Below are 13,108 nucleotides of genomic sequence, written 5' to 3' on the forward strand. Positions count from 1 at the left end.
TCACACTCGGAGAGCTTTGCGGAGAATGTACAGTCTGTGCAGGCTAGTCTGGCACTGATAGACAGCCCAGGCCGTTGCCTATGAAATCTCACCCACCAAAGTCTTCCCTTGCACTCACTGCTGACTGCTCATGGAGCTTCTTGAAGCTTTCTTTCAGAAGGGTAAAGGAAAAATGATCAACTTTATGCATTTAATAGACCAAATTTTGGTGGTCTCTAACAATAAAAGAAACTGTGAGAGTCTTAATGGCTGTGTGAACCCTGCTTGTGAGACAACTGCACAGAACTCTGGAAATTTAGAGTAAGGCGTGATTTAATGTAAAGTTTTTGAGAAGGAAAAAGGTAGTGTGAGTCAATGTCTGCTGGTCAGCCTTTGAATCACCTGAATTGTATCTCTGTTTTAAATCGTAAGGGTGGATTTCCATAGGATGAGTTTATGGATAAAGGAAGGGGCAAAATCTGGCCTTTGGTATAACATTAAAGTAATACACAGACTTTTTTCCCAGCTGATTTTGGCACCATTATTGCTTTATTCGTTCATCCCACAAACCAGTCACTTCTACTGCTGGCAGAAGTATTTGGGAGCAATATAAATAGGGCTGATGTTTTGTCACTGCAAAGGTACTGAGGCTTTAGGTGAACAGGACTAGACCTTTGTCACTGCAGCCATGTCCCGGGATGTGCTACAGTGCTACTCTTGGTTCTCTCAAAAAATAACAGCATTATGGGGTGAGAAAAACTCCGTTTTGAAGTTGGTAGTTAGACATGGTTCAAATCAACTTGGAGCAGGTGTTGCAGCTGTTTGTCTGTCTATGTGCAACCTTAATTTTTTGCAGTGTTGGATTTGATAAGGACTCAGGCTGTCGTTGGCTGGGTTAACGCTGTCGGGAGCAGGCTCACAGATATTGTAGAGGTATGAGCTTTACTGTCATGGTGTAGAGAGTCACTGACATTAGGAGACTGTCTTGTAGCAGCTTTGATTGCTTTTGAATTGGTGATGTGGAATACTTATGCTAAATGGCTTTCACAAGCACTTACTGCATACAGAAGCTGCTGGTTCCTGAGCAGGCTCATGGCGTTGTCAGTCCAGCAAGCTGCTCCCACCGAAAGAGCCCCCCACCTTTTTTAGGTACTGGTTCCACAGGCAGCTTCTCCTTGTGATGGAATTTGCTGTCTAGGGGAGCAAGTCTGGCATCAGGTGACAGCTGAAACCCCAGCTGTTTAAGGTAGAATGTAGGTCTCCTCTATTTGCTTAGTTCAGACCACAGTCTAATAGACACTTTAGCATGCTTTTTATTTGAAACAGAGCTATTACTACCTTAAGTCTGGTTTGTGTCCACTCTCTGTTGTCCTGCGAATAGATTATGTGGACTCCACAGGTGTTTAAGCAAGTGGTGGACAGGCTGTGGAGCTGGGAGTGCTATGGCCACGTTTCCATGGTACCTGGACTCAGTTGGTGAATATGCAGCCCAGCGACCTGTGTCACTGACCTGTCTTTTCTCCATCATACCTTTAGTTTCCTTCATAACATATGTGCCTTCAGTCGAATTTAAATACTCTTGATACTATCTGCAGGTTTTGTTTTAACCTGCGTATCCCAAACTACTTTCAGCTCAGTTATATGAAAGTTGACTATAAACACCTAAGTTGAACACATTCATAATACAATAAATATTCAGTTTCTTTGAAAGGTAAAGGTCAGGAGCGTACACAAGTGCTCTGCTTATTTGTGGCTATTTGGCATTAGGCTCTGCTTGACAGAAAAGATTACACACTGGGCAAAAGTGACGAAAACATAACTCACTTTCTGTAGTGCACTTGTTATATACATTCTCATGAAAAACTGAAATACAAGTTAAATACATACTTATTTTATTCCAGGCTATAGAATAAGTGTATTTAGGCAGTTTTTCAAAGTGTATTGTACACTGCATGCACAATAAATCAGTTTAATAGCTTGACTGTTTTACAATTTGTGTTCAAAGAACTGTATGATAGGCAATGAGATCATGTTACGGCATGACTTGTTGTCCATCTAGACCATGTGCATTTTTTTCATAAAAAAATTTTGGAAAACCCAAACGGATGGATGAAGAGTGTATTAAACATTTTAATATGAGCATTTGCTCCAAGAAGGAAGCTTCACATGTTATGTTAAATTTTTAAATCCCTCCAAATAGAGGATTTAAGACAAGAAGTTTTGAACGTGATTTCATTGCAGTATTACACTGAAGATTGGTGTAGTATTTTTCAAAATGATGTAACAGTTTCCAAATACAGATTTTTTGAATCTTACGCTAGAAATCAAGATAATATTTTAGGGCGTGCACATTTAGCTTTAAAACTGTCTGTGAAAGGATGACTTGTCTGTGCTGACAAGAACTTCTACCTGTGTGAAATATCTTATAAAGATAGTTTATGACTAGCAGGTCACCATCAAATAGTAACATTAAGGATATTCAAGTCTACATTTGTAAAGACTTAATGCATGCAGTTTTGTCTCTTAAACATTGCTTAGATGTGTGGACTAAATGTATTGTGCCTCAAACACCAACAAACTTGAAATTACACTATGTAAATATATACATATATGATGCTGTATATGTTTAGTACCACAGTAAATATAACTGTAATCAAATGATACTAGACATATGTAGGACCATAGTTAAATTCCAATTAAGAAAAAAAAGCCAGAAAAATTCATTTTTTCTAACAGCATTTCACAGTAGGAGGAGGCAGTCCTTTTTTCACTGAATTTTCCCCCCTCAGGATTTGTAAACATCATAGCTATTATTCTATCAGTATAATAATTGAATATTTTATTCATAATGGTAAGTAGCTAACCAACATGAATAAAGTTGTCATAACACGATAACACTTTCAGACAAAACAGGTATTTATTAAAAGAAACATTTATAAATATTTTGTCTTGCATTTTAAACTACATTTTCATAAATAACAATATTTAAAAGTGCTGAATATGGTAGGATAGTCAGCAACGCCACTGTAAACAGATTTGTTTTCCACTTTGCAGATTTTTTTTTTTAGATCCCATTTTGTCAAACACTACAACAGTTAAAATATTTGCATAGGGAATAGAGAATAGCCCTTTTAATCATCTCCTGAATTCTATTTAAATTACAAAACCAAATGAGTTTAAGAAACAGTTCATTAAATTGTTCATATATATATCCAAAAAAAGCACACAGGTTTCAAGTAAAAAGAATGATTAAAAAAATTCCCCAGACTTGCTTTTTGAAGCATGTTCAATAAATTAAAAAAATGAGAGGTAGTAAAACAAAGGAAAAAAAAAATAAGCCCCAGAAAATAAACTAAGACCTGCATCCCACCCGTTACTGTATAGCAGCAGACCCGCCTGGGCGGCAGCGTCTCCAAGCGAGAGCCGGCACCGGAGGCTGCCTGCGAGGAGTAACCGGGTGGTTGGAGCCACGTGTGTTGGGGCTGGATTCCACTCAAGGACACAACTGCCAGACCTTCCGGTCCCATCGAAAGCAAGGGGCTGATGCCGTGTTTAGTCCTGTGTGAGTGAGAAGAACCTTGCCTCTGAAGTCTTAGTATAAGACCAGAGTTGTCAGTGTTAAATATATATATATACACGCATACATCCATCCATATATATATATTTAACAAGTATTCAAAGCCATTTCTTGGTATATCTTTAGCAGTTTGTGAGGGATGCTAACGCTCATTTTGCTTGTATATGGTAGGTATGAAGATGTTTTTTTTTAAGTTCCGAGTCACTGTCTCTTTAAACATCAAAATGCATCCTAAAATTGGACTTTTTTTGATAAAAAGGCCAAGCAAACACCTATTAAAAACACCATGGCAGCCCAGCGATGGGAGTACTGTGCTGCCTTAGCTCTGATTAAGGGCTCAGTACAGGATTCTTTACCCAGGAAAGACACGCGTTGTGTTTCCGTAGGCATTTTGCTTGGGTAAGGACTGCAGGTTTAGGAGCCCTTGAAGTTTGGTTTAATATTACTCTCCAAACCCCTCGTTTTCAAGGAGTTACTCGAAATCAATGAGGTTAGAAGCTAAGATAAGACTTCTTTAACCTGCCACCTCGTAAAACATTACTTTGTTTAAAAACATTTTTTCACTGGATTTAGCTTTCAAAAAAAAAAATCTTACAGGACAGATGCAATTCATCAAAATGTTCTAAAATGCTCTAAAATGCTACATGTAGGCAATCTTTTATTAAATTTCTTTATTAAAAAAACTAAATTATCAAGCTTTTTGTTTTTTTGTTTTTGTTTTTCTTTTTTTGCTGAAGTACATAACATTATACAACAGTGTTAGAACTGGATAGCCAGTCTTTAATAAATCAATTACAGTATCTGACATCTGAAATGTACATTGAAAATCTTTGTTCTTTTAACAATTAAACAATATCAGCGCATAGATTGTGTCACCCAGATACGGATCCCTTTAAGTGGTTTGTGCTTTTTTTTTTTCTTCTTTTTTTTTTTTTTGACATTGCAAACTCTGTAATGAAAATGCCACAGTTTTGGCAGTGAACAGCCAGAGGAATCCTCCGCTTGATTTATTTTAAATAAACAGTGATAAATAGCTCTTTTTTTTTTTCTGTACAGAAATATTGGCTTCAAAAAGTCAGTGTATTGTACTCAGTAGAGCATGTTCAGTAATGCTACACCTTAAAAATTGGCTTTTTTCAGTTAGTGATGTTAAAAAATGCAAGCCTCTTTCTGGTTTGCTGCAATTGTTTCTATGTACCATAAGACTGTATTGCACAAAAAAAGTTCTTAAATACAGATATAATTTATGTTATTGGATTAAATATTGCAACAACTAAGTGGTAAGTGAAGCAGTTTTACCTTGCACATGCAGTGTGAGGATACACAAGGAGACTGTTCATAAAACTACAAATACATCATTGCAATCTTGACTGCAGTAGGGTGAAAGGAGTGTGAAACAAATGTATTTTGGCAAATCCATTGTTCCCCTCCCGTGCCATCTCGAGCAAGGAGGACCTTGGTAAAAATGTAGACAGAGACCATAATACGTATTTGTTTTCTTCACAGTAGCCTGAGTAGTGCTAAACTGTAGTTCTCCAGGAACCCAGCTCCAGATGTTATTAAACTACTTTTCTTCCATCCCACCCACCCCCCAAAAAAATCAAGTTATTTTGTTTGAAAATTAGAACTAAGTTTCAGAAGTAGAGCCTGTAATACTTTCAACGAGAGACTTATAAATCTGAGAGTTCAAAAACCTTGGAAAAGAGTCTCTGTGCATTAGGGTGTATATCTGGAGTTGGGCATCTTCATACATGTGAGGGCTGGGATCCAACAAATTTCTGTTGATCACTTCTCTCACACGGGAATCAAGACTAACCTGAAGAAGATAAGAACAGACTAATATTAAACAGTAATATCAGAAAGGCTGTTATGTGTAACTTTTATTTCACGGGGCTCCCCAGAACATGCCGGAGTTTGTCAATTTATTCAAGTAAGGCTCTGTGCTTCTTTTAGGGCCACCACACAGTTACAGACTGAGACCATCAGCTCTATTTCAGTTTTGACTTGGTCTTTGCATCCATCTTAATATCTGTAAGATGAAGTGCAGCCGTATAACAGAAAAAATACAATGCAACTAAATAAAGCTCTGCAGCAACCTGGATTTCCCAAAATATGCTATTTTACTTTTTTTTTTTTACTTATTTAAAATTATTTCAATGAATGTTGAATTACTCTCATTCAGAGAGCTGAAATGTTTTTTTTCTGACCCTTTAGCAGATTTCTGTTCAGCATTCTCTTCTGGCTGCCCTGCAGATTTTTTCCCAATTTTTTTCAGACACTACACTTGTTACTCGCAAATTACCCAGAGGTTTTTTGTCATTTTTATCATATTAATCTCCCTGTTAATATTAACTATTTCAGATTTGTTCTTTTTTTCAAGGCCCTTTAACAGCTGGTGATTTTCAGGATATCATGTGTCTGTATTGAAGTTGTTAGCAAGTCTCAGTTTTAGCTTCTCATTTACTTTCCATTTGTAATGAACTCCTGCACCTAGGCAGAAAAGGGCATATTATGCTTGGGATGAAAGCACAGATGATATTAGAATATTCTTTAGAAGTTTGAGTGAATGTACAGCTTATCCACAAAATACTCAAAAAACAGTAAAATTAATGCCTTCTGGATTAAACGAAATGGCAGTAGCAGGGAAAGCCACCGGGGCCAGCAAAGGTTTACTCAGCTAAGAAGAAAAAGGCTAAAAGACTGAATAGAGAAATACCAAGTACAGATCAGTTAAGCTACTGTGATTTACACCGGTTTGCGGCCTGCAACCATGTAAATAGATATTCATATTTCTGAAGGATTGAGTTGAACCCTGGAAAGCTCCACGTACTGAGATAGCTTGGTATGTGAAGGATGCTAACAGACATGAAAACTCAGAACGTGTGTGGATGTGTGAGCTTCTGGGTTATGTATTTGTGTATACGGTGAAACAAAGTATTTGAAATCAGTGGGATGGGATGGGATGGGATGGGATGGGATGGGATGGGATGGGGTGGGGTGGGGTGGTAGTGAGGAGATATCTTCAGTACCAACTACAGAATCTTGCATTGTTGGTTTGTTGGCATATTGGAGTATATTACTGCTACAGCAGGCATGCTCACTCTTCTCCAAGATTTGCTGTTACTTGGTCGGTCACAAGGCACAACTGCGATGCAGCCTAACTATGAGTAAATTGTTGCCCGTTCATGCTAGCAAACCGTACCTATTACTCAAGTACGCTACCTCTGCAGAACATCCCTTACGCCTGCTTAGCCCGATTCTCTCTACATCCATCTACACTCATCTACACGTCATCTGCAATCCATCTACACGCTCCATCCAAGTGCTCAGCACCCCAGGGCGCAGCAGGCGTCCCAGCTGTACGCCTCCCATACGGATGGGCAGGGGTGCTGCATCGGCTGCCATCAACAGCCTCCCCCCCTTTCCCATCCTGGCGGGGCTGCCTGGGCAGCCCCCCAGCTAGCTGAGTTAAGGGATCGATCGATCTGAAAGTGGCTGTTTCTCAACCCAGGCATTTTTCTGATCGAATTCATTGTGTAACTAATGTAGCTGTGCAAGCAAACCGGGCTGCTCAGCAGGAGCGAACAGACCAGTGGGGCTGCTTGAACAGTGTCTACCTGCTTTTAGACACAACAGCGTGCAAGGGTGTAGCGTTTATGGTAGTTTAAAGAAGCTGTGTTGCAGCCATGTATCTTTGGAATTTATTGGAATAGATTTCAATCCTAGACCATTGCATTTCTGTAGCACAGAAGTGGCACACTAAGATTTAAGCAGTTCTCCCCCTGACACACATGCACATGCACGTATCTTAGCAAAAACAGTTTGTGCAGGTAGCTAATTGGTTCTTCATTATCAAATATAATAGCTGGGATAAAAAGCTCAAATTTGTCAGGGTGGTGGGGTTTTGTGCCATTGAATCTACTAAAAGTTAATTGCACTTATAGAATGAAAAAATGTAATTATGGAACTATTAATTTACATTGTAGTTTTTCAGTGACTCGCTAAAGCCATATGGCAAAACTAGTTGGAATTACAGAAGGTATTTCCTTGCTACACAGATGAATACAAGGTATCTGTTCAGAACACTAAGACTTTCTGCCTCAGTAACTTCATCACTGAACAAGTGATGCTAAATATTTTGGCTCTTATGCCAAAAGATAACATCTGGAATGGGATGCCTGGATGAACAAGAACTTTTCAGCTCCCATGCTGATCTAAAGCATTGCAGGCAGTTCTTGTTTGTCTCATAAGATGTCCAGTAGGGGCAGGAGCAACTGGATTGATGACCTGCACGCATGTCCAGTGCATCAAGTTTGTGACTAGTTTTGTTAAACCCTAAGTCAAACAACATTTAGTTAGTATTTGAATTTCAACTGCTGGTTGATTTTAGCTTAAAAAGACAGCTGAGCATTCAGCACATATATATGTATTAGAGATATTATATTATGTTATAAGGAAAACTCATTATTAGCTTGCTGCGCTGGCAGTTATCTCACTCCGAAGCAGAAGTATACATTATGGCACAAGAGAAGATAATGGAGCTATAAATTGCTGTTGGCTTCATTCATATGAATGAAGTTGCAAATTATTACTGAATGTAGTGCAGAAGTAAAATGTAGGAAGCAAGGTCCACAGTGAGCATAAATTAGCATAATGCTATTGAGTAGAAAGTCAGATGCAATGCACATAGACAAGGCAAAGGAGCTGAAGGTACGTGACGTGGTCTAAGAAAGACTCTTCTATAGTGCTTATATATTTATATATTGCAAAAGATGGTTTGATAGGGGATTCTTTTTCATTGCTCCAGGTGAAGATCATTTCAGAATTTGTCTATTTCAGTATAAGGGTTGAAAAAAATCTCATACAATTTCCTAGATAGTATCATACCTTTCATTAGGGAAAATATGTGGTCTCCATTCCTGGATTCTCACATAGGAATTACCGGTGCAAATTTAGATTTTCTCCCAGACAGCTGTTGCAGCAGATAAATCTATAATGATTCTGATTTAAATTTCCTAATTTTGGTGCCTTTTCTCCAGAAGTCCATTTGTATTACTTCCTCTCTCTGGCAGGCATGTAGCGTTACTAAAGAAGCATACCTATTTGTCAGCCTTCTCTTACTGGAGTTTCTTGAGTCTTACAGTGAACTTTGAGGTGTTGTAGCCAGTGATGCTAAATGGCCCAGCACCTGTGTCTCTACTTTTTCTGTCCCTTCCTTTCCTGATTTAATGTCCATACTAAGACGTTCATCTGACAGATCAGGCAGCCTTTCAGACCCCCATCTGGAAATCCAGGGTATAACATTTCTGCTCTGGAATAACAGAAGATGCATATGTAACATTTACAGCTTTACCTCTTTTGGTGATAGTATAGAAATGTAATCTTCATATATAAGTCTAGCTTTTTCTTCAATAACTTTCTTGTTCTGCTCCTGCTTTAGATCTTCACATGCAAGCCAGAAAAGCAGGTTCTCCTCACTATACTCCGTTCGAAGAAACTCTCTGAAAAGGTTCCTCCCAGCTGGTGTTTTCATCATCTTGTCAAAATTCTGAGCCCAAGACAAAATTTCATCTGCAGTAGGGTTTTGGCTGCAAAAGCAAAGTATCATTACAAATATGCTTCTATTTTCGTAACACTGTTTTCATACATTTGTCCAAAAATTCTCCTTTCAACTGCACTTTAGTCCACAGTGGAAACTGGAAGCAACAAGGCTTCAGCGGTGACAGGCAAATTTTGTTCACTCTTCACTTGTGCATTCATTATCTGAATAGCCCTCTAAATGTATTTAATGTTACGCGACATGCACTTGGCTTTCTACAAGTTCTCTACCAGTGTTGTTAGCCATCAGACTCAAAGACAAAATCCCACAACAACACTGAATTCCTGCCTCTGCAGTTACAGGAGATGTGATTTCAGGAAGCTGGCAACAGACTCTCTTTCACGAGGGGTTTAGATGACACCTGATGTCCCTGCCTGCTTCTGATGGTGTTTGGCCAATCACTGGCTGCCACCCAATTTGGTTCAGGAAGGACAAGAAAAACAAAAGGCTCTTGGCAGCCAAGAGCATACTAATGAGGCCCAACAAAATAGTGATTCAGAGAGCTTTTAAATTAGCATATTTCTCTGTGCTTGTACCTAAGGGTTGCTAAGCTTCCCTCTGTTTGGTGCTATTGACCTGAATGATGATCTATTGGCACGAGATGTGATGGATGTTGCTGGCAAAACTGGAGAGAGAAGAAAGGGGAAAAGTCCTTATTCCCATTTTCTGAAGGAAACTATTTGTGGCTTGTAACAGTGGACGCGCTGGATAAGTGATCAGAAGACTAACTTGCGTCACTAATCCATTAATGTACCAATGAATAGCTTGAGAAGGTAATATTCCAAGTTACTTAACAACAATTAAATATGGTTTCAAACTTAATTCTGAGCATTCACCCTCCTCTTCCTGATAGGATCCAACACAAGAGCTTTACTAGCTGTTGTTAATAGCTTCTGTGTAATCATGTTGCACAGTTAAGTGACATTGGTCTATATGATTTCTCTTCAAGTCCATTTATCAACTCTACTCTGCATGCAAGGCAGACTGGATGATGGGAAGCTATTTGTGATAGCTTTTCGGCAGTCCAAAAGATGTAATAAATGAGAAGGTGTTTAACATTTAAAATATACAGCAAAATAATTGTAATCTGAACCAAAAAGTATAAACATACAGATTTGAAGGTGAAAAGTCCTCTGTCTGAGGAGACTGAAAAGAACCTGCTGAAGTGGATGGAGCTGACAAGCATCCTGTGCTCCCTCGTTGTCTATTGGGAAGCTCTCTTCGTGACAGTATTTTGTGGAAATTTCTGATGTTGTCTTCTTGTAAATGACCATGCGCAGCAATGAAGAAGTAGCAACGAATGAAGTAGCAACAAGAAGATGTTTGGGTTGCTCTTGCCATCAATCATATCCTCTAGAATTAAGTTTTAATTTGCTTTTTATGGGATTAGAGAATTCAAGGCCACTGATATGTTAGCATTTTTTCAACACAATAAACATGGGCCCAAGCTTTAGACAGAAATAGAAGCTCAGGCTTTCAGTGCATGTTAGCCTGTTTTTCAAGGTTAATTCCAATGAAACCGTGGTCCAAGCTGTTTATGAAAGGTAGCCATGATAAAAACCTGACTGTAAAGTACACTTATGCTGGTTAGATTTTCTTCTTGTCTGGATAAACAGAAGAAAATGATCCCACAGGTAGCACAGGCTTCTTACAGAGACCCACAGGTCTATGGAACCATCCTTGCACCTCCCATTCCTCCCTACCTTCCCCACAAATAAGAAACTGTAAGTAAGCCTGACTTACGAATGTCTCTGCTGGCATTTCATCGTCAGGACAGATTTTGCTTCCTTTTGTGTAGAATTTTTTGAAGGAAAAGTAATTAAAAGGACACTCGTAAAGCATAAAACTCAAGGCAATTCTTGATATTAGTTATAGGCAAATTAAAAACATTTGTTAGGCAACAGTTTGACCAACTCACCATTCTTCTATGACTTGGATACTCTCCATTTTGGTCGTATGTGTTGGCCTTCCTGCATTGTCTCCTCTATCTTCATTCCTAACAGTGAGGCTGCAATGTAGTACAACACTTTATTTTGTCTAGAGAAAGTTAATTTAAAACAATGACTAAAGTAATGCAAACTTTTAAAATATACAAACCTATGTAAAGTGTAATTTTTCACTCTTGCCCCTAAATTTTACAACCACAGTTTGGAGAGAAATTTTTGATAATGACTTTTTCCCTTAATTCTGATTAATGTTAATTAACAGTTGCTATTAGCATGTGTAATTTTTTTACAAGCTCACAGTTAACCCACTGAAAGATGGACGTAAACTTAGAGGTCACTTCTGGAGTGATTTCACTTAGTAAATTGAGAATATTAGTAACAATAAGGATGGGGGGGATAAGAATATCTGAATTGGGTATCGACAAGGCTTTGGTGCCCCATCAGTTCTGGATGGTTGTTCATTCTTTATGAACGTTCCCTTTTTTCTTTCCAGGATACGGTGGCAGTAGATGGCTTGGGTACAGAACTTAGGTCGTGGCAGCTCCTTATGATTTTCTTCTCTGACCCAAATTCATTTTTCAGTCCAAAAAGTAAAACTTACTGGCCTCTTAATAGAAAGGCATCCATTACCTTCACATTACCAGAAGAAAGGAAAAGAAAGACTTCCTTTAGGTGAGGGTGTTTTTAAATTAATTTTTTTTCTTCTCTTTTGAGCTGGTAACTGGCATCATGTATTTTTCTGTAAATATCTTTTAAATTGGATTTGCTTTAGTGGTAGCAACTTCCTCTGTGCGTGCTGTCTAAGAATGTTCTGGAACATGGTATTGCCACTGAAAACACAATTCCTGATAACTACTGCAATAAAGCACATTTTGAATGGCATAAGTATTCATAAAGGAAACCTAGTTCCAATAATTAAGCTTAAGAAGTGGAACATAGTAATGAGATGGAGATTTCCCCTCATCAGGTGTCCCCTGCACGTCCAATTGAGAGAAAACAAGCAATTAAACAAAAAAATCTCCCCTCCCAATCCTAACAGAGCTCATATTTTGAATATTGAGTATTCACCATACAACAATGCTCTCAGTCATCCTAAGTGGTGATATACAAAAATATGTTGGTAGCATAAAGCTTCTCCCTCCCCCACTAATCTGAATAACTGCTCAGCTTTAAGAAGAAATCCCAGCTTTGAGACATTTTTAGCACCAGTAACTTTCTTTCTAGCCCCTCTGCATTTATGAGTTTCATCAACACTTTTTCAAGCGCTTGCCAAAGTTTATAGGTGAACTCGAATGCTCATCTGAAAAGTGGAAGTTTAAGCTCCCAGGCAAAGCAGAGCACATATTAAGACTTAAACATTACAAAGACATACACTTTCAAAAAAAAGCTGTTTGATACTGGTTGCTCCTTCACTTACCTGCCAAGACCTTAGTTCAGGCCCTTGGTCCTGCTTCCCCTGTTACAGCGTAGGAATGCAGCTCCAGTGCTGCTAAGGTGTTAGGGTGTCATCAACTGCTGCAGGAGAAACAACACATCCTGAACTCTGGGGTTGGCAGGTAAAAAGCCTTTCCGTCTCCTCTGACCTGTTGCTTGTCAGTCTATAGAGGGAGCACCCAGGAAAGCCAATGGGAGTTCCGTATATAGGAGGAGAAAAAAAAGGGACCATCCATCCACTTTCTGTCTTGTAATCTTTAAGTCCACACATGTAACTGCTTAGGGTCACCTTGCATCTGGCTGGAGCACAAAGTTGGGGTGAGGGAGAAGCAGGGAAGGCACAAACCTTCTCACTCTTCCTCCCTCCCTCCCTCCTTTGCAGTCCATAGGTAGAGCAGCATTTGTCTTCTCTGCAAGGTGCAGAGAAGTGAGTGTCCTTTGGTTCCATGGAAGAGTAACACCGTGGAAGGAGGAAACAGCTTCTGTATGTTGGGAATGTAAGAGGGTGTTCACCTGAGTCCATACAAAAGGGAATTAAGCTGCCCATTTTCTTTCCTCCATCACATGAGCAGC

The 13,108-nt window shown here is 39.0% G+C and overlaps 1 protein-coding gene across 6 annotated transcripts in view; it reads right to left on the bottom strand.

Moving 5' to 3' along the window:
- Window positions 1-4,286: 4,286 nt before the first annotated feature.
- Window positions 4,287-13,108, bottom strand: part of RGS17 (regulator of G protein signaling 17) — a 73,897-nt gene continuing 65,075 nt past the window's right edge. For 4 of the 6 annotated variants that reach the window (XM_074580447.1, XM_074580452.1, XM_074580448.1 and 1 more), the window contains exons 3-5: window positions 11,074-11,163; window positions 8,910-9,144; window positions 4,287-5,372 (exon numbers count right to left, since the gene is read on the bottom strand). In XM_074580447.1, the coding sequence (XP_074436548.1) occupies window positions 5,184-5,372; window positions 8,910-9,144; window positions 11,074-11,163 (514 nt within the window). In that variant the 3' untranslated portion in view covers window positions 4,287-5,183. The remainder of the gene's footprint in view (window positions 5,373-8,909; window positions 9,145-11,073; window positions 11,164-13,108) is intronic. The other 2 variants (XM_074580450.1, XM_074580451.1) reach the window with 1 other exon arrangement.

This window comes from Larus michahellis, chromosome 3 (genome assembly GCF_964199755.1).
Source record: "Larus michahellis chromosome 3, bLarMic1.1, whole genome shotgun sequence".
Taxonomy (NCBI): Eukaryota; Metazoa; Chordata; class Aves; order Charadriiformes; family Laridae; genus Larus; species Larus michahellis.